This window comes from Pan troglodytes, chromosome 19 (genome assembly GCF_028858775.2).
Source record: "Pan troglodytes isolate AG18354 chromosome 19, NHGRI_mPanTro3-v2.0_pri, whole genome shotgun sequence".
Classification (NCBI taxonomy): domain Eukaryota; kingdom Metazoa; phylum Chordata; class Mammalia; order Primates; family Hominidae; genus Pan; species Pan troglodytes.
Genome location: NC_072417.2, coordinates 11,361,097 through 11,385,692, shown reverse-complemented (window position 1 = coordinate 11,385,692; position 24,596 = coordinate 11,361,097). Strand labels below are relative to the sequence as shown.

The following is a 24,596-nucleotide window of genomic DNA, read 5'->3' as shown; positions in this document are numbered from 1 at the left end:
TGCCTCAGCCTCCCAAGTAGCTGGGATTACAGACATGTACCACCACGCCCGGCTAATTTTTTGTATTTTTAGTAGAGATGGGGTTTCACCATGTTGGCCAGGCTGGTCTCGAACTCCTGACCTCAGGTGATCCGCCTGCATCGGCCTCCCAAATGTAATCTTCATGCTGGGATTACAGGTGTGAGCCACTGCCCACTGGCCTGTTTTTTTTCTTAATGCATAAAGAGCTTTTAAAATCAATTTGGGTAAAGAATTTGAACAGAGAAAGAAACATAAACATGAAAAGATGCCTGGTTCCGCTTGCAATTAAAGAAGCACAACTTTTGAAATATGTGATTATTAAACTGGCAAAAGGAACATTTGATAATGTACGGTGTTGGCAAGGATGTGGATGGGATCTCTCCTGCGTGGTTGGGGGAGTGTAATCTGATGTGGTGTCTTTGGCAGTGTTTTAACACAGTTAAAAATGTGTGGACCTTTTGACCTGTCAGTCCAATTTCTGGGAATTTCTCAACAGATCTTACAAATACAGTTGACCCTCAAACAACGTTGGTTTTAACTACACCGGTCCATTTATATGCAGATTTTTTTCAACCGAATGTGGATTAAAAAATAGAGTATTTGGCCGGGTGTGGTGGCTCACGCTTATAATCCCAGCACTTTGGGAGGCTGAGGTGGGCGGATCACTTGATGTTAGGAGTTCAAGACCAGCCTGGCCAACATGGCAAAACCCCATCTCCACTAAAAATACAAAAATTAGCCGTGCGTGGTGGCGGGCGCCTGTAATCCCTGCTTCTTGGGAGGCTGAGGCAGGAGAATCACTTGAACTCGGGAGGCAGAGGTTGCAGTGAGCCGAGATCGCGCCACTGTACTCCAGCCTGGGCAACAGAGTGAGACTGTCCATCTCAAAAAAAAAAAAAAAAGAAGTATATGCATGAATATCGTCTGGAAGTTACTTAACTGAGGGGATTACCTGAGGGCCAGACTGGGATGTGGGGAGGGAGAAAGACTCACGTGAAATGTTTTATGTGCATATTTTATTTTTATAGTTGGAGAAAACTATGAAACTTTGGTTAGACATTAAAAAAAAAAAAGGCCGGGCCCTGTGGCTCACACCTGTAATCCAGCACTTTGGGAGGCTGAGGCGGGCAGATCACGAGGTCAGGAGATCAAGACCATCCTGGCTAACAGGGTGAAAGAAACCTCATCTCTACTAAAAATACAAAAATTAGCCGGGTGTGGTGGTGGGCGGCTGTAATCCCAACACTTTGGGAGGCTGAGACGGGCGGATCACAAGGTCAGGAGATCGAGACCATCCTGGCTAACACGGTAAAACACCATCTCTACAAAAAATACAAAAAAAATTAGCTGGGCGTCTGTAGTCCCAGCTACTCAGGAAGCTGAGGCAGGAGAATGGCATGAACCTGGGAGGCGGAGCTTGCAGCAAGCCGAGATCGCGCCACTGCACTCCAGCCTGGGTGACAGAGCGAGACTCTGTCTCAAAAAAAAAAAAAAAAAAAAAAGAAGACTTGCATTAATGGAGAAACAGACTGTTCCTGGCTAGAAATACAAAATATTGTAAAGATGTCATTTCTTTAAAATTAATTTATAGATTTAATGCAGTCATAGTTAAAAATCCCAAGCAGGGGCAGGGCATGATTTTTATTGTTAAGAAGCTTAGAGTAGAGTATGGGAGACAGAAACATAATGTTCACAAAAATATGCCTTGAGCAGTTACAAAGCTGTATATCAAGTGCAAAGCAATAAAATTGGATACATATGCACTGTGGGAACTTGGAGTCCTTTGAGAGGACACACTATTGGCAGAGTGGAGTTAATCAGCAAAAAAATACTTTAAAAAAAAGCTAAAAAAAAGATAAGCTAGAGCAGGAAGGAATCTTCCTGAAAGTCCAGAGTCTCCCGGAACATGGAGACTGTCCTTCCCAAGCCTTCTCGCGGGGAGGGAATTCCTTCTTTCTGCCGCCTGTTACATCCCTGTGTGAGAAGGTCTGTGAGCTGAGCCCACATCACTCGTTCCGCTGCCCAGGTGTGCTTCCATCTTCGCTGTGGAAAAGTCATTTTGAACTCCCCGGTGACTGCAAATTAAGTAATCAAGGACAGATGGGACTGGGTTGACCATTCCAAGGAGTACAGTTACTTGAAGAATCTGGAAGCAATACTGAGCACATTTGTTGGCATTAATTCATTGGAGCAATAATGCTGTACGTAGAAAGTATGTTGCTTTTTTAAAAAAACATCATCAGTTCTGAGCATTTGTAGCAAGTGAACTCTAACTTGGAACGGATGATAAATTCTTCCAAAAAACAAATAAAAACCCTCCAGACAATATTATGCATTGAGAGCTTTAAAAAATATATATCCTACAGCATTTGGAAAACATTTTGTCTGTCTATGCCACTTACAAAGATTAGAACTTTTTTTTTTTTTTTTTAATGGAGTCTCACTCTGTCACCCAGGCTGGAGTGCAGTGGCGCGATCTCGGCTCACCACAACCTCCGCCTCCTGGGTTCAAGTGATTCTCCTGCCTCAGCCTCCCGAGTAGCTGGGATTACAAGTGTCCGCCACCACGCCTGGCTCATTTTTGTATTTTTAGTAGAGACAGGGTTTCGCCCTGTTGGCCAGGCTGGTCTCCGTCTCCTGGTCTCAGGTGATCCGCCTGCCTTGGCCTCCCCAACTGCTGGGATTACAGGCGTGAGCTGCCAGGCCTGGCCAAGATTAGAATTTGAGTCATAGGTTGTTTGATTTAGGAGGTGTAGCATGTTGCTTCAACCTAGAACTGGATGGAGCTTTTAGGAGATTTAAGATTGTTCTCTTGGCAAATAAACTGCCTTTATGTTAGAAGTATTTCATGATTCTTTCATAAGATCCATAGTGGACAGATACAGATATTAAAGGCGATATCACTCACCAGCGTTTTTTAAGACGTTGTCCTCTGTCACGCGCTGTTTCCCGTTAGTCCACTTCAGAGGCATCACTCCCAGCAGTTGCTTAAGACTCATTTCCGGCCGGGCGCGGTAGCTCACGCCCATCATCCCAGCACTGTGGGAGGCCGAGGCAGGCGGATCACGAGGTCAGGAGATCCAGACCCTCCTGGCTAACATGGTGAAACCCGTCTCTACTAAAAATAAAAAAAATTAGGCCGGGCGTGGTGGCTCACGCCTGTAACCCCAGCTACTCGGGAGGCTGAGGCAGGAGAATGGCATGAACCCGGGAGGCAGAGGTTGCAGTGAGCGGAGATCGTGCCCCTGCACTCCAGCCTGGGCGACAGAGCAAGACTCCGTCTCAAAAAAAAAAAAAAAAAAAAAAAGATTCATTTCCTTTGGAACACAAGCTTATCAGCAGAAGTCGAGAAGTGCTGTCTTTTGTGAACATTCTCACGTCAGAACAGGTTTTCGGGGGCTTGATTGTTTTTTCTCAACAGTGCACGTCTGTCCAGATGTTACACTGAGACTTTATTCTAAGGGAATGCTATTCCTCTATTTGGTACCACTGAAGAATAAATATAAAATCTCTCTGTTTCATGCCGAGCACTGGTTGTGTAATGTTTAAATTTATATGTGTTTGTAATTTCAGATTTTGCAATGTTTTATGAGATTAAAAGTGAAAAACCAAACCCAAGATGTTTCTTGTTTAATCTTCATTATTCTGTCACTTAAAAGAAAATTTTGAGATGTGTTCTTCTCGTTTGACTAGGACAGACTGCTGGCAGGGAGTGTATTTTTTTTTTTTTTTTTTGAGACGAAGTCTCACTCTGTCGCCCAGGCTGGAGTGCAGTGGTGTGATCTCGACTCACTGCGACCTCTGCCTCCCAGGTTCAAGCACTTCTCCTGCCCCCGAGTAGCTGAGGCTACAGACAAGTGCCACCACACCCGGCTAATTTGTTTTGTATTTTTAGTAGAGACGGGGGTTTCACCATGTTGGCCAGGCTGGTCTCAAACTCCTGACCTCATGATCTGCCTGCCTCGGCCTCCCAAAGTGCTGGGATTACAGGTGTGAGCCACCGCACCCAGCCGGGAGTGTATTATTAAAAGTGCTAGTCGTGGTTTTCAGTGTTTAAAACATGAGGCAAAGGTTTCATGGATCCTACATCTAATGGCACCTGTAGTTTTGAATTTTTGGTCTGAAGACAGTTGTTGGTGCTCATGGGATGGAAGGAGCTTTGTGATAACCCTGAAGTGCTCTGCAGGGGGCTTTTGGTACATGTTTGGGATCCACTGCCGTGGACTATTTGGTTTAACCATAATGGCTTCGGTCCAAAAAAGTAGAACATGGGTTTTTTGTTTTGTTTTGTTTCCTTTGAGACAGAGTCTCATTCTGTTGCCCAGACTGGAGTGCAACGGCACAATCTCAGTTCACTGCAACATCCACCTCCCAGGTTCAAGGGATTCTCTTGCCTCAGCCTCCCAAGTAGCTGGGATTACAGGCTCCCACCAACACGCCTGGCTAATTTTTGTATTTTTAGTAGAGATGGGGTTTCACCATGTTGGCCAGGCTGGTCTCAAACTCTTGACCTCATGATCCGCTTGCCTCAGCCCCCCAAAGTGCTGGAAATACAGGCGTGAGCCACCGTGCCTGGCTAGAACATGGGTTTTTGAAGTAACCCAATTAGAGACTAGAGGAGAAAAATCAGGGGTCAGAATTGAGGACATTGTTCTTCCTTTATAGCGTACCCCTCCTGTGAGCCGTCTCTGGGGAACACTCAGTTAAGAAAGAAAAACTTATTATGATTATGTTCTGTTTCAGAATGTTGGGACCCTTTTTTTCTTGGAACCTTTAGGTCCTAAAGCAGGAATGCCTTTGAACAGGACCACAGGTGTCTCTAGAGAGGGAGACTTGGGTGTACTCTGGGAGGTTGAACTGAGAGCTCCCAGGTTCAGGGACGGAGCGCTGCTGAGCCCGTTACATGAGTTGGCAGCGAGCCTGGGCCACCGAGTGTCCACTTTGGCAGTTCAAGCATGAAGCCAACAAAGATAGATGCAACTGGTTTCGAGAGGACAGAACCCACCTCCCTTGTTTTCTGCCATCCATTATATTTTGTGGCCATTTATGAAAGTTGCAGTGTCTGAAGACATGCCTATGTCAACTTGAGAATCCTACAGATCCAACATCTGAAAAAAGGACCAATCCGTGGGTAAATCACCTGCTAAACATTAGCATATTCCAGGCCGGGCCCACCAAACATTACTGTATTTCAGACCAGGCACAGTGTTTTCACGCCTATAATGTCAGGACTTTGGGAGGCCAAGGAGGGAGGATCACCTGAGGTCAGGAGTTCAAAACCATCCTGGCCAACATGGTGAAACCCCATCTCTACTAAAAATACAAAAATTAGCCTGGCGTGGTGGTGGGCACCTGTAATCCCAGGTACTAGGGAGGCTGAGGCAGGAGAATCACTTGAACTCGGGAGGTGGAGCTTGCAGTGAGCTGAGATCACTCCAGTGCACTCCAGCTTGAGTGACCAAGTGAGACTTTGTTTAAAAAAAAAAAAAGGTATTGAGACATCACTTCTCTTCACAATCCTAAAATATTGCAAGAAGCAATCACCTAAATTCACAGGTAATTCGCTAACCCTTCTGAAGAGCCAGAGGCTGCAGGAAAGGGAACAAGATAGGTTGGGTCGGGCAAGGAGGGATGTTTTTCTCCATCTTTGTTTACGAGTCTAATTAATTCTCTTGGAGATAACCCTCCCCCCCGTCCCCCAAAAAAAGATTACTTGGAAATTGGGCTGAGATTTTTCTTGTAAAGTGGGTTTACAGCTTCTGACATGGTAACTGTACTGGGGGACTGTTGATGTGTGTTTCTCACTGTTTTTGTGCCTCTGGGAAGGAAGGACAGGTGTGTGCAAAATGTTTATAGACCAAAGAAAAGATGCTGCTGCTGTTTGAGGATGATCTAGTCTCTTAAAGTAACTGGAATAGCAATAACTGGCATTTGCATGGGACTATACAGAACACTTCCCAGCTGGGCACGGTGGCTCACGCCTGTAATCCCAGCCTGACTTTGGGAGGCTGAGGCGGGCGGATCACCTGAGGTCAGGAGTTCGAGACCAGACTGGCCAACATAATGAAACCTGATTTCCACTAAAAAAAAAAAAAGTTGTCCGGGCGTGGTGGTGGGTGCCTGTAGTCCCAGCTACTCAGGAGGCTGAGGCAGGAGAATCGCTTGAACCCGGGAGGTGGAGGTTGCAGGGAGCCGAGATTGCACTGCTGCACTCCAGCCTGGGTGACAGAGTGAGACTGTCTCAAAAAAAAAACCCAGAAACCAAAAAAACCCCAAAACACTTCCTTCTGCATTATAATACATGAACCTCGAGACAGCCTTGTGAGGAAGTTGTGTTGGCGTTTTTTCACCTTCATTTGAGTTTTATGACCCTCAAGCTCAAGAAGGTTAAGTGACTTGACCAGAGCTGTTTAACTGGAAATGGGCAGGTGGGAACTACAGACATTTTTCTTTAAAAAAAAACTTTAAAAAACATAGTATTTATTTATTTATTAATTCCAGGCCAGTCATTCAAAAATACACAGTTTAGAAGTAAGTAGAACCCTGGACACTTCTTAACTGTATGGTGCCACTTCCCAGAGCTGTGTGGTCCAGGGGCCACCACTAGCTTCTCACGGCTGCGAAGCAGGTACCTGAGAACGAGGCAAGTCTACATCAAGATGCGCTGAAGGTAGAAAGTGCATCAGGTCCCCGAGACCCAGATATGATGAAAGGAATGTAATATGTCCTATTACTATTCGTTTATGTTGGTTACATGTCAAAATGATCATATTTCAGATGTATTGGGTTAAAATATATTAAGATTAACTTCACCTGTACCTTTTTACCATTTTTTTTTTTTTCAGACAAGGTCTCACTCTGTAGTCCAGGCTGGAGTACAATGGCACGATTGTGGCTCACTGCGACCTCTGCCTCCTGGGCTCAAGCGATCCTCCTACCCCAACCTCCTGAGTAGCTGGGACCACAGGCACATGCCACCATGCCCAGCTAATTTTTAAATTTTTTGTAGAGATAGGGTCTCGCTTTGTTGCCCAGGCTGATTTCAAACTCCTGGGCTCAAGCAGTCCTCCCGCCTCAGCCTGTCAAAGTGCTGGGATTACAAGTGTGAGCCGCCATGCCATGCCCAACCCTTTTTACCTTTCACTGTTAAGAAATTTAAGATGATACATGTGGCTTACATTACATTTCTGTTGAACGGCACTGGCCTAGAACTATTTTCTGTGATTTGCAATAGCATGATTTCTGTCTTGTATCGGTAACATGTCTCATATTTTACTGCGTTCTAGCCTGTAAGAGCACCCCTCCATTTTGGGGCAGCAGGTTGCTTTAAACTTCCCTTTCTGTTTTGAAGACTGCTTTAAGAAACTTATACATTCTTTATTTCACTTTTTTTATTTTTAACTGACAGGATCTCGTTCTGTCATCTGGACTGGAGTGTGGTGGTGCATTCTTAGCTCACTGCAGCCTCTTAGCTCCTGGGCTCCAGGGATTTTCCCACCTCCTGAATAGCTGAAACTATGTGTGTGCATTACCATGCCCGGCATCTATCTATATATATATGTTTACATTTACAGACAGGGTCTTGCTGTCGCCCAGCTGGTCTCGAACTCTTGGGCTCAAGCAATCTGCCTGCTTCGGCATTCTAAAATACTGGGATTACAGGTGTGAGCCATCGCACCTGGCCTATTTTAGAATTTTAATATAATTCCTGTGATTTTAATGACATAGCCTTCCAGGTAAGTCTTGATTCATTGGCAGGGTGTATGTCTGTGGACTGTGTGTTAGATCCGTAGTTGTGGGTGTAGGAGTGTGAATGTGGCACACACGCTTGTGTGTGAAGAGGAGCGGAAGACGGGAAACAGACCTTGCAGGGGGCTTTGCCAAACCCTTCATGTCCCCCTGCTATACAGACTCTGCTTCTCTAAGGGTGAGGAGTAAAGATGTGTATTCTTCCCTTACCTGTAAAAAATACTGCCAAGGGCCGGGCATGGTGGTTCACGCCTGTCATCCCAGCACTTTGGGAGGCCGAGGTGGGCGGATCACCTGAGGTCAGGAGATCGAGACCAGCCTGGCCAAAATGGTGAAACCCCATCTCCACTAAAAATACAAAAATTAGCTGGATGTGATTGCATGCGCCTGTAATCCCAGCTACTCAGGAGGCTGAGGCAGGAGAATCGCTTGAACCCGGGAGGCAGAGGTTGCAGTGAGCCGAGATGGCACCATTGCACCCCAGCCCGGGTGACAGAGCGAGGCTGTGTCTCAAAAACAAACTGAGTTCCTGTTACTGATGGGAATGTGTTGGGTCAAAGTGGGGGGGAAAATGCTGAAAATCACCACATCAGAGAGAGAGAGAGACTTTACAGCCCTCGGAAAGGAGGCCGCTGGGAAAGGCTCTTGTTTTATAAGCTTTTTCCGATGTGTGTGTCCTTTCCTTTTGTCCTTAGTGGCCACGGGGCACCATAGAACTGGGGCCGGTCAGTCGGATGGAAGCCGGACGGCGTCCAACGTCCGGGCAGCCCGCAGGTCCCGCTCTTCGCAGCAAGCCCCGCTTACAGCCTGGGAGTTTTGGAAGCCCGCTCGGCCAGCCCTTCCCCAGGCTTTGCTGGGGCTGCAGAGGAACTCTTAGGGCAGTCGACGCGGTGAGGCATGTACAGACAGAGTTTGGCCTTATTCAGTCTAATTATGAAAATTCTTGGCAGGAATTCTACATGAATCACCTCCAAAAAAATTTACGTTAAAGTTAATGCTACAAGTCTGACTTCAGCCCACAAAACTCAGAAAACTTGGTTCTGCGTCTACAAATGTAGCCTTAACTCCTCCTTGTCCACAGACTAGTGACTTTTACCACAAACAAGGGAGCGTGAATTTTCTTAGGAATCTGCCCGTGGGGGGTGAGGTTGGCTTCGGAAGGGGCCACCCCAGTGGGGATTTGGTCTACCCTGAATGAAGGCAGGCGTCAGGCCCTTTGGCTGCGGTCATAATACGTTGTATGACTTCCGGCAGCTCCTTAGCCTCTCTGAACCTCAGTGTTCTATCTGGAAAATGGGGATAATAATACCTCAAAGGGTTGTCGTGGGTACTAAGTGAGCCCATATGTATAGAACTTGTAGCAGAGGCTGGGTGTGCTGGCTCACGCCTGGAATCCCAGCACTTTGGGAGGCTGAGGCAGGAGGATCACTTGAGCCCAGGAGTTTGAGACCAGCCTGTGCAACAAGGCAAAACACCGTCTTTACAAAAAATTTTAAAGTTAGCTGGGTGTGGTAGGGCACGCCTGTAGTCCCAGCTACTCAGGAGGTGGAGGTGGGAGAATCTGCTTGAGCCTGGGAGGCAGAGGTTGCAGTGAGGTGTGATCATACCACTGCACTCCGGCCTGGGTGACAGAGCGAGACCCTGTCTCAAAAAAAGAAAAAGCATAGATCAAGAAACAAAGACTGGGCATGGTGGCGGGCGCCTGTAATCCCAGCTACTCGGGAGGCTGAGGCAGGAGAATCGCTTGAACACGGGAAGAGGAGGTTGCAGTGAGCCAAGATGGCACCACTGCACTCCAGCCTGGGTGACCGAGCGAGACTCTGTCTCAAAACAAAAACAAACAACAAAAAAACTTGTAGGAGAATTGAAGAGGTGAGCACCTCATAACTGTTAGCTGCTTTTATTATTGTTGTTGTTATAGTTATATATTGTGTTCAATATTGTGGGTACCAGGGTGGTTGATGCAATGATGGGAGGGGAGGCTGGGTGCAGTGGCTCAGCCTGTAATTCCAGCTCCTTGGGAGGCTGAGGTGTGCGGATCACCTGAGTTCAGGAGTTCAAGACCAACCTGACCAACATGGAGAAAGCCCATCTCTACTAAAAATATAAAAAATTAGCCAGACGTGATGGTGCATCCCAGCTACCTGGGAAGCTGAGGCAGGAGAATCGCTTGAACCCGGGAGGCGGAGGTTACAGTGAGCTGAGATCGCGCCATTGCTCTCCAGCCTGGGTGACAAGAGCGAAAGTCAGTCTTAAAAAAAAAAAAAAAAAAAAAGATGGGCAGAGGCCATTGTGTTGTGTTAAAATAGTGTGAGTACCGGGGTGGTGGATGGAATGATGGGAGGGGCTGATGATGGGGGGGGCTGTCGTGGTGCTTGTTCTGTGTGACTCTTACCTTTTTTCCTCACGTCTCCTTCGTAAACAGGTTTGGAGGGAAGAAAGTAAGTCCTAGAAAGCCAGTGGCATTGCCACTGAGTGACAGTTGCCTTTAAAAAGCTTTCTCTGCTCACCTTTTGGGGGAGGGGACAGGGCAGGATGGCCCAGTGAGGCAGCATCTTTTCTTGTGTTTGGGGGAGGGACGGGGCAGGATGGCCCAGTGAGGCAGCATCTTTTCTTGTGTCGCCTTTTTCTCTCCACTGCCTTCTCCCTAGTAAATCTGTTTCTGCCTCGATGTAGATGTCCCGAGGACCTTCACCGTGATTTTCAGGTTCAGAAGGACATTCTCGTGCCTTCTACTTGAAGTGTCAACCTCACGGATCCTCATGGATCTCACGGGAAGTTAAAAAGCTTTTTCTGTTACCGGAACGTTTCTGAGAACGCCAGAGCGAGCGTTGGCTTATGTCTGGAACGGACGGCGGACGTGGGTCCGTCGTGCGAGTGGGAGCAGTGAATAATGAAACTGGCGAGAGATGCCCTGATAGCAGCAACACTGTTCCCTGGTATCAGGTGCAGTCCTGACTCACTAGCTGGGACAAACACCCAAGGGTATTTTTGGGAGATGACCCTGGAGGGCTGGAACCCTGGACCGTGTCGCTGTCCAGCTCACAGGCAGATGGCTCTGCATGAGACCATGTTTAAACAGCAAGCTGAGGCCGGGTGCGGTGGCTCACACCTGCAATCCCAGCACTTTGGGAGGCTGAGGCAGGTGGATCACCTGAAGTCAGGAGTTTGAGACCAGCCTGGCCATCGTGGCGAAACCCCGTCTCTACTGAAAATACAAAAATTAGCTGGGCATGATGGTGGGTACCTGTAGCCCAACTACTCAGGAGGCTGAGGCAGGAGAATCACTTAAACCCAGTAGGCAGAGGTTGCAGTGAGCTGAGATTGCGCCACTGCACTGCGGCTTGGGCGACAGAGCGATATCCCATCTCCAAAAAACAAAACAAAACAAAAAAACAAACAGCAAGCTGAGGGGGAGACTTTCAGGCTGAGTGTTTGTGGGACAAAATGCCATCGATTTAGATTTAGATTTAGTTAATATGCTTTGTTTGAATTCATTGCCCTGGTTTTCATGGGGGAGGTGTCCTGGTGTCCTTGAATCCTATGACTGTTGTTGGAGGTAGATCCCGTGCTTTTCATTTTAGTAACGAGGAAGCAGAGGTCAGGGCAGCTGAAGCATTTGAGTCACTTGGGATCTGGCAGAGCCGGGAGTTGGACCAGGTCTGCTGTTTCCCAGGCCAGAGTTCTTCCCCGGAATAAACTGCGGAGAGGAAAGGAGCTAGCGTTGATTAAGTGTCTGCCTTTGTGCCAGATACTGTTATTCCATTTCATGTAGAGATCATCTCCCCCCACAGATCCCTGCATGTTGCAGAGGGTGACGTCGAGGCTCAGAGGGGTTTACTGGATACAAATGAGAATGCAGATCTATCTGGCCGGACGCCGTGGCTCATGCCTGTAATCCCAGCACTTTGGGAGGCCGATGTGGGCAGATCAAGTGAGGTCAGGAGATCGAGACCATCCTGGCCAACATGGTGAAACCCCATCTCTACTAAAAATACAAAAATAAGCCAGGCGTGGTGGTGGATGCCTGCAATCCCAGCTACTCGGGAGGCTGAGGCACGAGAATCACTTGAACCCGGGAGGTGGAGGTTGCAATGAACCAAGATCGTGCCATTGCACTCTTGGCTGGGCAAAAAGAGCTTAAACTCCATCCAAAAAAAAAAAAAAAAAAAGAATGCAGATCTATCTTTTCATAAAGTCCACACTTTTCTCTCAAAACTCCCCTGCCTCCCAGAAGATGCTTCCAGCCCTGCAGATTGGGTCATTTTTAACGTCTCTGCAGAATAATCCTGAGCTTTTAAATATTAGAAAACTTTCCATGAAGAGAAAAAAAAGGTACTTTTTTTTTGGCCGTCTTCTCTGTAGACGTTAGCTTTTGAGTGGTTTTTGGCTTTTTAATAAAGTGCTAAAGTTTAGGGCCAGTCCCAGTGGTAAGAATTTGAAAAACTAGTATCATTCATGTTTCTTCTCCTTGAACGGGCAGATTCATTTTGCTTGTAAATAAACTCACCACCCTCCCTTCCCACCCTGGGAGGATCCTGATGCCATGGTTTGCCAACAGCCTCCTGGGAGGAAAGAGATTTCCTTCTGATGTTTGTACCTTCCTCGTGCCTCTCTGTTCCTGCAAGAGCTGGGAATCTGGTGGGGAAGAGTGGGCTCTGAAGCCAGATGGTCACCTCTGGGTTCCTGGCATTGTGGCCTTGGGCAGCTCACCATTTCCAGGCCTCCATTTCTCCGTCTATAAAATGCTATCTCTCTTCATAAGCTTTTTGGCTATATCTTCAGAAAGTTTGTGTTTTTTTTTCCTTTTTTTGTTTTGAGACGGAGTTTCGGTCTTGTTGCCCAGGCTGGAGTGCAATGGCGCAATCTTGGCTCACCACAACCTCTGCCCCCCGGGTTCAAGTGATTCTCCTGCCTCAGCCTCCCAAGTAGCTGGGATTTCAGGCATGCGCCACCACACCCCGCTAATTTTGTATTTTTAGTAGAGACGGGGTTTCTCCATGTTGGTCAGGTTGGTCTCAAACTCCTGACCTCAGGAGATCTGCCCGCCTCGGCCTTCCAACGTGCTGGGATTACGGGCATGAGCCACCACGCCCGGCCCTCAGAAAAGTTTTAGTGTTAAACTCTATAGCTTGAGAATATCATTTACTTTAACAAAAGCCCTTTGATTTCCTTTGTGAAAATAATTAATTTAGAGACAGGGTCTCGCTCTGTCACTCAGGCTGGGGTGCAACGACATGATGATAGCTCACTGCAGCCTCGAACTCCTGGGCTCAGGCGATCCTCCTGCCTCATTCTCCCTAGTAGCTGGGACTACAGGCGTGCACCACCGCCCCCAGCTTGTAAAATTTATCAACTGGGCAAGACCCTCCCTGCAGGAAGCTTTTTTTATTGTCTCCCAGGAAAAGAAACCCTGTACCTAAATCTCCGTAACAGAGAGGAGAGAAAGGAGGAAAGTGCGGAATCCGTGGTTTTGTTTTTTAAGGCTCAGCGCTAATTCCTGACGATATAATCATGAGTGAATCAGTCTTTGCCCTCAAGGAGCTAAATCTCCTACGGGAGAGAGAAGCAAGCTGTATCTTCTTTGCAGCTCTCACTAATACCTGCCATTTTCTTGTTTATTGTTGCTTATTGATCATCCTCCCTCACGAGAATATGAGCTCAGGAGAGCAGGCATCCAGGTGTCTCTCTCAGGGTCTTATTTTTTGTACCCAGCACATCAATATTTGTTGAATTAATGGATGGATAGATGGAGTATTAAGCAAAGTAAGGAGACAGTTATAGTACTATTAATATAAAAGGTGCTGTAAGAAAAGCATGCACAGGCCGGGCGCGGTGGCTCACGCCTGTAATCCCAGCACTTTGGGAGGCTGAGGCAGGTGGATCACCTGAGGTCAGGAGTTCAAGACGAGCCTGACCAACATGGTGAAACCGCGTCTCTATTAAAAATACAAAAATTAGCCGTGCATGGTGGTGGGTGCCTGTAATCCCAGCTACTCGGGAGACTGAGGCAGGAGAATCACTTGAACCCGGGAGGCAGAGGTTGCAGTGAGCCAAGATCGTGCCACTGCACTCCAGCCTGGGTGACAGAGCAAGGCTCTGTCTCAAAAAAAAAGAAAAAAAAAAAAAAAAAAAAGGAATGCACAGAGGCAGAATCCCAGCCCTGTCCTTCCTTCTTTGCAGGGAGGGGATAGGAAGAAATGACTCTCAGAGTAGTTTTTTTGTTTTGTTTTTGTTTTTCTGAGACAGTCTGTTTTGTCACCCAGGCTGGAGTGCAGTGGTGCCCTCATGGCTCACTGCAGCCTCGACCTCCCAGTTTCAAGCAGTCCTCCCACCTCAGCTTGGAACTATAGGTGTGCACTACCGTCCTGGCTAATTTTTGTATTTTTTGTAAAGATGAAATTTCTCCATCTTACCCAGCCTGGTCTTGAACTCCTGGCCTCAAGTGGTCCTCCCACCTTAGCCTCCCAAAGTGCTGGGATTACAGGTGTGAGACATTGCGCCTGGCCTCAGAGTAGTTTCTCAGAGGAGGTGGCGTCCGGACAAGTTCCTGATGGCAGAGTAGGAGTTAGTAGGTAAAGAAGATCAAAGCTGTTCCAGGCAGGGTGCTGGGATTACAGGGGTGAGACATTACGCCTGGCCTCAGAGTAGTTGCTCAGAGGAGGTGGCGTCCGGACGAGCTCCAGATGGCAGAGTGGGAATTAGTAGGTAAAGATGGGATCAAAGGTGTTCCAGGCGGGGGAGCTGAAGAGGGGTGTGTCCCAGGAGAGCAGAGTGCATGGAACTAGGACAGTGGTTCTCAACTGGGGCAGTTTTTCCCCCAGGGTTGTTTGTCCGGTCTTGGGGGGATGGTAAAGACCAGTAGTGCTGCTGGACATCCTGGAATGCACAGACCAGCCTCGACCAGGGAGAAACCATCCAGCCGCCAAGTGCTGAGGTTGAGAAACCCTGAGCCCCATGGAGACAGGAACAAAGATGAATGGCTGTAAGGAAGAAAGGCACAGCAGTAGGTGGTAGTTACTTGAAAATTAAGCATTGCTTGACCAGCTCAATCCATGGAGAACTTTGAAGTGCACAATATCAAGTTATCCTTAAAATAATCTTAACTGGCCAGCAGCAGGGGTTCACACCTGTCATCCCAGCACTTTGGGAGGCCAAGGCGGGCGGATCACCTGAGGTGAGGAGTTCGAGACCAGCCTGGCCAACATGGTGAAACCCCATCTCTACTAAGAAAAAAATAGAAAAAGTAGCCATGCATGGTGGCGGGCACCTGTAGTCCCAGCTACTCGGGAGGCTGAGGCAGGAGAACTGCTTGAACCTGGGAGGCAGAGGTTGCAGTGAGCCGAGATCGTGCCACTGCACTCCAGCCTGGGCGACAGAGTGAGACTCCATCTCAAAAAAAAAATAAAAGAAAAAAAAATGCTGGACCAAGAATTCATTTAACACAGACTTGACAGCACACTGAGGAAGTCTTTGCGGATTGCCCTAGGACGGGGCATTGCGAAGCTAGTAGGCAGTACTGTCTGTAATTTCTCAATTTCCTTTCAATAATAGCGGAACATGCCGGACGTGAATGAGGCCGCCCGGCATTTTCCTTCCCTTATTCAATTTACGTGCTGCCTTTTGACATCTGACTGATGTGGTAAGGATGCACCCCACCCTAGAACGTGCTTTCAAGAAGAAATTGAGTTTGTCTTAATCATGAGATCCATCTTGCTAATTGATTGTCCTGTAAACAGTGTGGGGCAGCCCATGCTGGCTTCGTTTCAGTGACGCTGGGGAAAAGCCACACGTCTCTGCTGTCATTTTGATGTCCACGCAGCTGCCTTTCCCATCTGGGTCACTGGAGGGTGGGAACAGCCCTTAACCTCCGCCTCCCTTTCCCAGGACAGAGCATTCGCCTCGCCGCAAGCCTGGCTCGGACTTGCTTGGGACCTGCCAGGAGCTGAACGTAGTTTCCTTTCTCCCATGGGAAATAATTTTCTTGGGCGCGGTGGCCGTGGGTTACCAGTCCCTGGCTGTCAAAGCTCACGCGTCTGTGACAGTGACGTTGTTGTTAGGCCCGCCGGAGTTTCCGTTACAGAGTCTGTGTATCTGCCGCGGGGACTTTCCTAGGAGAGGCGTCACTGCAACAGGCCTAGGAGGGGACTGGCTTGGGAAAAACAGAAGAATATTGTGTGTGATATGCAGGAACTGAGAAATAGGGTGAGTTTGTTGAGTGGCCAGAGGCGGGTGGTCAGGACCGCGTGGTCCATTTTATTAGCATCTTCGAGATCTGCAGAGGTTCAAGTGTCTGCTGTAGAGAATTTAGGGAAGTTTTGAAGTCGAGGAGAAGGTTCTATCACCAGAAACAACTCTCTGTAAAAACAGATGTCATCTGTCAATTCCACAAAAACTTCCCTGGGCTGGGGTGACTAAGATGAGAAGTGGGAGAACTGGATAGTTTAATAAATGTTTATATTTTAGTTTAAAGCGAAGTTGAAACACGAAGACGATAGTTAACGTCTGGTAAGTTTATGCGGTGTGCGAGGCAACATGTTAAGTGCTGTATGTGCATGAGCCGGCTTAATCCTCTCACGCACGTGGAGAGGTACGGGAATAATTCTACTTCTTTGTTTTTTATTCTTGTGTTTTAGACACAGGGTCTGCTGTGTTGCCCAGGCTGGAGTGCCGTGGCATGATCACAGCTCACTGTAATCTCAAACTCCTGTGCTCAAATAATCCACCTCAGCCTCCCAAGTAGTTAGGACTGCAGGCATACGCCACCATGCCTCGCTTACTTAATTTTTTTTTTTTTTTTTTTGAGACGGAGTTTTGCTTTTGTTGCCCAGGCTGGAGTGCAATGGCACGATGTCGGCTCACTGCAACCTCTGCCTCCTGGGTTCAAGTGATTCTCCTGCCTCAGCCTCCCGAGTAGCTGGGATTACAGGCATGCGCCACCACGCCCGGCTAATTTTTTGTATTTTTAGTAGGGACAGGGTTTCTCCATGTTGTCAGGCTGGTCTCAAACTCCCAACCTCAGGTGATCCGCCTGCCTCAGCCTCCCAAAGTACTGGGATTACAGGCATAAGCCACAGTGTCCAGCCTATTTAATTTTTTTGTAGAGATAGTCTTGCTCTGTTGCCCAGGCTGGTCTTGAACTCTTGGCCTCAAACAATCCTCCCCACCTCAGCCTCCCAAAGCATTGGGATTACAGGTGTGAGCCACTGCCCCTAGCTCATCAACAGTTTGTAAAGCCCATTTTACTAAAAGATTCACCTTGGAAGATATTACATTGTTGAGAAGAATTAATGATGTTGGGAAAAATTAGGTTTTTTTTTTGTTTGTTTGTTTGTTTTTGAGACGGAGTCTTGCTCTGTCGCCCAGGCTGGAGTGCAGTGGTGCGATCTCGGCTCACTGCAAGCTCCACCTCCCAGGTTCACGCCATTCCCCTGCCTCAGCCTCCTGAGTAGCTGGGACTACAGGCACCTGCCACCATGCCTGGCTAATTTTTTTTTTTATTTTTAATAGAGACGGGGTTTCACCGTGTTAGCCAGGATGGTCTCGATCTCCTGACCTCGTGATCTGCCCACCTCGACCTCCCAAAGTGCTGGGATGACAGGTGTGAGCCACTGCGCCCGGCCACATTAGGTCTTTTTAAACCAGAAAGTATTATTGTAGCAGCTTTAGAAGGTTGCTGAATTCTGTTTCTCCCCATACCCAGCTGTGTCATGGCAGCAGTCCCCATGGTGGTTTATGTTTGATCATCTCTCATTTTCTCTCATTTTTTTGCTTCTTTGAGTACCCTCTTTTCTTCCTCTCTCCATTAGAGAAGATGAACTATGAAGGGAAGGGGTGGGCCGGGCGCGGTGGCTCATGCCTGTCATCCCAGCACTTTGGGAGGCTGGGGCAGGCAGATCACCTGAGGTCAGGAGTTCAAGACTAGCCTGGCCAACATGGTGAAACCCCGTCTCTACTAAAAATACAAAAATTAGCCGGGCGTGGTGGCGCATGCCTGTAATCCCAGCTACTCGGGAGGCTGAGGCAGGAGAATCACTTGAACCCGGGAGGCGGAGGTTGTAGTGAGCCGAGATGGTGCCACTGCACTCCAGCCTGGGCGACAGAGTGAGATTTAGTCTCAAAAAAAAAAAAAAAAAAAAAAAGGAAAGGGTGAAAGGAAAGGATGAGAGAGAAAGGCAATCAGGGAGAGCCAGGATTCCAGGGAATCATGAAGGCGGCCAGCGGGGACCTAGGTGTGCCCACGTTTCAGCCGTGCAAATGCCTGAAGCCAAGTGGATTTAAAGTTGGTGCAGTCACATCTCAATTATGTATTCAGATGGAAGGGGGTATTTTAGCAGCCGGTTTAGCAAAACTGGGGACTGTCTTCTTGGGGCGCCTCCGTCATGTCTCCGCCCGTCCCTGCGGACACCAGTGGCAGAGCTGCAGAGGCTGCCCCCGGCAGGACCCCCAGGTTCTGGGCGTTGAGATGCTTCCTCTGGCTTCCAGGCATTGAGATGCTTCCTCTGGCTTCCAGGGAGTTGAGATGCTTCCTCTGGCTTCCGGGGGTTGAGATGCTTCCTCTGGCTTCCAGGGAGTTGAGATGCTTCCTCTGGCTTCCAGGGAGTTGAGATGCTTCCTCTGGCTTCCGGGGGTTGAGATGCTTCCTCTGGCTTCCAGGGAGTTGAGATGCTTCCTCTGGCTTCCAGGGAGTTGAGATGCTTCCTCTGGCTTCCAGGGAGTTGAGATGCTTCCTCTGGCTTCCAGGGAGTTGAGATGCTTCCTCTGGCTTCCAGGGAGTTGAGATGCTTCCTCTGGCTTCCAGGGAGTTGAGATGCTTCCTCTGGCTTCCGGGGGTTGAGATGCTTCCTCTGGCTTCCAGGGAGTTGAGATGCTTCCTCTGGCTTCCGGGGGTTGAGATGCTTCCTCTGGCTTCCAGGGCGTTGAGATGCTTCCTCTGGCTTCCAGGGCGTTGAGATGCTTCCTCTGGCTTCCAGGGCGTTGAGATGCTTCCTCTGGCTTCCAGGGAGTTGAGATGCTTCCTCTGGCTTCCAGGGAGTTGAGATGCTTCCTCTGGCCTTTTTTGAAGGCCAAGGCTTCTTTCCATTTCTTATGTCAGGCTACTGAGCGATGGAGATAATTTTTGAAAAAGGGAAATCCAAGGAGGGCATTCTCACCAGAGTGAATATAGCAACCAAGGTGCTGTCTTTTAAGCTGGGACGGGAGGATTAGGCCTCTGTCTCCAGCCTCTGCCTAGGGTTTCCTGAGACTGGGCTCCATGCTTTCTCCCCTAAAAAGATTATCCCCCAGAGGAGTGTCCACAACCCACGCGCACTCAGAAAGCTCACCTTTTCCAGTCTCCGTCCAGGAACGTGGCCTGATACAACTGCACTGATTGACTCGTGGAAGTAACGAGAGCATTGCCCTGCTGGAGACTTGGCCTGTGTAGGTGTGTTCTCCCTTCCGCAGCGGCCAAGCGGAACAGCTTTGCCCTTTAGGGACATAGGCAAATGTCTGAAGACTTTAAATTTTTAATTGATAGACTTTGTTTCATAGAACAGTTTTAGGTTTTCAGAAAAACTGAGCAGAAAGTACAGAGAGTTCACAGGTACCCCTCCCTTGCCCTCCAGGTATTCCTGCTGTCATTACCATCTTGCATTGGTGCGCTACATTTGTTACAACTGAGGGGCTGGTATGGGTACGTTGTTACTATCTGAAGTTCACAGCTTACCTTAGGGTTTATTGTTTGTGTTGGACACTGTTGGTTTTGACGAATGCATAATGAATGACATGCATCCACCAGGTTGGGATCATACAGAATTGTTTCACTGGTCTCAAAGTCTCCTGGGCTTCTGGAACCATTTTCGATTGTCACTAAGCGGGCATTACTGGCATTTCCTGGGACAGCGATGAACATTCTACAATGTGCGGAACAGCACCCCCCCACACACCCCACCCCGCCCCACCCTTTCCCAGCAAAGTGTCAGCAGTGCTGAGACTGCGAGACCTGCTATACAGACACTGACTTGCCAGGTGCGTTTGTGAGTGTTTTGTGGGTGGGGATGAGCTTGTGAGGCTCCAGTGCTGGAAACCTGGTGTTTAGATGAGGGGTGGCCTGGCTGTGCGGGGGCAGAAGAGAGGCACCAGGTGGATTTGGAGAGTCCTGGGAAGAGGGTCAACTGTAAGTGAGAGGCAGCATTCCAGCCATAATCCCTACACACATTCCTGTAACTGTCACCTTCTTAAATTCAGACCCTGAGGTCTGAGTCCAATTAAAATGCCCTAAGTTCTAATTGTTGGGCTGTACATGGTGGGGTTAGCTTAGGTTCCCTGTTGGGTTGTGCATGGTGGGGTTAGCTTAGTTCCTTGTTGGGCTGTGCATGGTGGGGTTAGCTTAGTTCCCTGTTGGGCTGTACATGGTGGGGTTAGCTTAGTTCCCTGTTGGGTTGTGCATCGTGGGGTTAGCTTAGTTCCCTGCTGGGTTGTGCATGGTGGGGTTAGTTTAGGTTCCCTGTTGGGTTGTGCATGGTGGGGTTAGCTTAGGTTCCCTGTTGGGTTGTGCATGGTGGGGTTAGCTTAGGTTCCCTGTTGGGTTGTGCATGGTGGGGTTAGCTTAGGTTCCCTGTTGGGTTGTGCATGGTGGGGTTAGCTTAGTTCCTTGTTGGGCTGTGCATGGTGGGGTTAGCTTAGTTCCCTGTTGGGCTGTACATGGTGGGGTTAGCTTAGTTCCCTGTTGGGTTGTGCATGGTGGGGTTAGCTTAGTTCCCTGCTGGGTTGTGCATGGTGGGGTTAGCTTAGTTCCCTGCTGGGTTGTGCATGGTGGGGTTAGCTTAGTTCCCTGCTGGGTTGTGCATGGTGGGGTTAGTTTAGGTTCCCTGTTGGGTTGTGCATGGTGGGGTTAGCTTAGTTCCCTGTTGGGTTGTGCATGGTGGGGTTAGCTTAGTTCCCTGTTGGGTTGTGCATGGTGGGGTTAGCTTAGTTCCCTGCTGGGTTGTGCATGGTGGGGTTAGTTTAGGTTCCCTGTTGGGTTGTGCATGGTGGGGTTAGCTTAGTTCCTTGTTGGGCTGTACATGGTGGGGTTAGTTTAGGTTCCCTGTTGGGTTGTGCATGGTGGGGTTACTTTAGGTTCCCTGTTGGGTTGTGCATGGTGGGGTTAGCTTAGTTCCCTGTTGGATTGTGCATGGTGGGGTTAGCTTAGGTTCCCTGTTGGGCTGTGCATGGTGGGGTTAGTTTAGATTCCCTGTTGGGTTGTGCATGGTGGGGTTAGCTTAGATTCCCTGTTGGGTTGTGCATGGTGTGGTTAGTTTAGGTTCCCTGTTGGGCTGTGCATGGTGAGGTTAGCTTAGGTTACTCCCCAACTAAGTACAGTCTCTGATGCATCTGTGATGGAACTAAAAGCACAAGTCTTGGGTTGAGGTCCCCCGTGTTGAAGCATCGTAGCCTCTCACTGCCTCAGTTTCCTTTTCTGAAAAGGAAGACAGTTGTCCTAGTCTCATTGTAGACAGAGTATTTTCATGAGCTGATATCCTCAGTGTTCTCTGGTTAGCTTTTGTGATGCCAGGGCTGTATTATGACCTTTTATTAAAGGCAGATATGGATGCTAAATGTGTGTGAATGGGATGGAAAGCCATCAGATGACCGCTTATAAACATGAGAGATTTAGGCCGGGTGCAGTGGCTCACTGCCTGTCATCCCAGCACTTTGGGAGGCCAAGGTGGGAGGATCGCTTGAGCTCAGGAATTCGAGACCAGCCTCAGCAATATGATGAGACCTCATTTCTACAAAAAATCAGCTGGGCGTGGTGGCACACAGCTGTGGTCCCAGCCATTCGGGAGGCTGAGGGGGATCGCCTGAGCTCAGGATGTCAAGGCTGCAGTGAGCTGTGATCGTGCCACTGTGTGACAGCCTGGGCAACAGAGTGAGATGGATGGATGGACGGACGGATGGGCGGACAGACAGATAGACAGACAGACAGACAGACAGACAGACAGACAGATTGATTGATTTGTAAGGGAAAAATACAAACGTTCCAAGTCAGCGCTTTGCAAATGGAGGGGCCGTATTCATGAAGCAGGTGGTGCAGCATCAGCCCCACAGACCTCATTGCCCCATAAATCTCATCAAATAGGAGCAAGAATTCTATTCCCCTGATAGGCCTGGGAGGAGAATCCAAAAGCCAAACTCACTCCCTTATGGAATGTAAATATGGATCAAGAGAGATGTTTCTTTTCGTAAATTATCTCCTCCACCCTTATCTGTCAGAAGTCATAAAACCCCAGATGTAACCAGAAAAATCCAGAAAAATATTATTTTGAAAAAACTCTTGGCTAGATGCGGTGGTTCATGCCTGTAATCCCAGCACTTTGGGCGGCCGAGGTGGGCGGATCACGAGGTCAGGAGATCGAGACCATCCTGGCTAACAAGGTGAAAACCCCATCTCTACTAAAAAAAAAAAATACAAAAAATTAGCCAGGTGTGCTGGTGGGTGCCTGTAAGTCCTAGCTACTGGGGAGGCTGAGGCAGGAGAATGGCGTGAACCTGGGAGGTGGAGCTTGCAGTGAACCGAGATTGTGTCACTGCACTCCAGCCTGGGCGACAGAGTGAGAGTCCGTCTCAAAAAACAAAAAGAAAAATTTCTTTCTTTGTGGGTGCATCTTTGGGCTGGAGCGGGAAGAGCTTTGCGGAACAAAAGTGTTCCAACTGAGGCATATAAAACAAATTTTATTCAAACTTTAATTATCTCCCACCTGCTTTGTGACGTTCAGAGGGAAAAGGATCATTGAGAACAGCATTTGATGTGCATGAGAGTTGCTGGTTTTTTTCTGTTCTTAGATGGGATTTATTCTTAAGTTTATTTCATAATGAGTAGGTCCAGACACTGAGTTCACGCCGGCATGCTTGATACTGTTTAATTAAGATCCTTTACACATGAGGTGTTGACTTTTGTTGTGTTGAATTCAGTTTCTTCCTAAGTTTGGACCTTGGGTTTTGGGTGTCTTTCTTCATCCTGGTGAGAGGGATGGGGTACTGGGCGTGTGCTCTTTGTGAGTGGGGGTACGTGATCTACGGCAGGTTGGGGAAATGAAGGGAAAACGTGGCAGTGCTTTGCTTTTCACCAGGCTCCGAAATATCCACAGCCTTAGACTTGAAACCCGGCTGTCATTCCTCATTTTGCATTCTGCAACAGCCAACAATTAATCTGTCTGCATTTCTTTTCTCTCTCTTTTCTTTCTTTCTTTCTTTCTTTCTTTCTTTCTTTCTTTCTTTCTTTCTTTCTTTCTTTCCTTCTTCTTTCTTTCTTTTTCTTTCTTTCTTCTTTTCTTTTCTTTCACAGTCTCGCTCTGTTGCTCAGGCTGTAGTGCAATGGAGCAATCTCGGCTCACTGCAACCTCCGCCTCCCGGGTTCAAGCGATTCTCCTAGCTGGGATTACAGGCACACGCCACCACCAGGCTAATTTTTGTATTTTAGTGGAGACAGGGTTTTGCCTTGTTGGCCAGGCTGGTCTTGAACTCCTGACCTCAGGCGATCCACCTGTTTTGGCCTCCCAAAGTGCTGGGATGAAAGGCGTGAGCCACCGCATCCGGCCAGTCTCTCTGCATTTCTCATTCATTTCTACCTTCCTGTGGTCTTCTTGCCTCTGATGCAGGATCACTATGGGTATCAGGGCTTAGAGCTTTTCAGTACGTTTTGACAACAGTAACTTCATCACTGAAGCACAGGGCACGTGCAGGCACTGGGCTTTCTGCTCTGTCTTCTCACTTAATCCTCCTGAGAAGGTAAGTGCCACATAGCTGGCAGGTGGTGGAGATGAGATTTGAACCTGTTTCCTGACCACAATCCATCTGTTAACCACAAACATTAGTGTCTTTCTCTTTGTGCTGTAAGGCTTAGAACCCCCAGCGTTCTGGTTCTTGTTTCTTCTGAGTCAGATGTTTCAAGTGGCTCCGTCAATCTTTTTTTTTTTTTTTTTTGAGATGGAGTTTTGTTTTGCACTTGTCGCCCCCAGGCTGGAGTGCAGTGGTGCGATCTCAGCTCACAGCAACCTCCACCTCCTGGGTTCAAGTGATTCTCCTGCCTCAGCCTCCTGGGTAGCTGGGATTACAGGTGCCCACCACCATGTCCAGCTAATTTTTGTATTTTTAGTAGAGACGGGGTTTCTCCATGTTGGTCAGGCTGGTCTCGAACTCCTGACCTCAGGTGATCCACCTGCCCTGGCCTCCCAAAGTGCTGGGATTACAGGTGCGAGCCACCACACCTGGCCTCTGTCAATCTTTATGTAAGTTCTGATGCATCTAGAACGTCCTCTCTCATCCCAGCTGTATTTATTTTTTATTTTTTGCTATGATTGATAATAGCAATTGTCTGAAGACCTAAGAGCACCCTCGTTTTCTTGAAGTCAAAAAATCTTGCTGAGACCAGGTGTGGTGGCTCATGCCTGTCATCCCAGGACTTTAGGGGGCCAAGGTGGCCAGATCCTTTAAGCCCAGGATTTCTTTGCCAGACTGGGCAACACAGCGAGACCCCATCTCTACAGAATGATTTTAAAAATTAGCCAGGAGTGGTGATGCACGCCTGTGGTCCCTGCTACTCAGGAGGCTGAGGTGGGAGGATCGCTTGAGCCCAGGAGGTCGAGGTTGCAGTGAGCTGTGCTTGCACCCTGCACTCCAGCCTGAGGAGCAGAGCGAGGCCCTGTCTCAAAGAAGTAAAGATTATAAATTAAAACTAATCTCGTGGAACTTAGTCCTGCTGTAAGATACGGATTTTCCTTTTTATTGCATGAGAAGTCCCTTAAACCCTGCTTTCTGTCCATCTCTGTGCCCCGTACGGTACCTGCACCCCATCCGTGTCG

The 24,596-nt window shown here is 48.3% G+C and overlaps 1 protein-coding gene across 2 annotated transcripts in view; it reads left to right on the top strand.

Annotated features, from left to right (window-relative positions):
* The window catches only part of NXN (nucleoredoxin), a 180,423-nt gene that overhangs the window by 66,065 nt on the left and 89,762 nt on the right, over positions 1–24,596 (top strand). Inside the window, exon 1 of one of the 2 annotated variants that reach the window (XM_009431521.5) lies at positions 15,893–15,975. The exons of the other annotated variant lie outside the window; for it this stretch is intronic. Within the exon in view, the coding sequence (XP_009429796.1) occupies positions 15,955–15,975 (21 nt within the window). The 5' untranslated portion in view covers positions 15,893–15,954. Of the gene's footprint in view, positions 1–15,892; positions 15,976–24,596 lie in introns of those variants that run through there. 2 annotated transcript variants of the gene reach the window in all.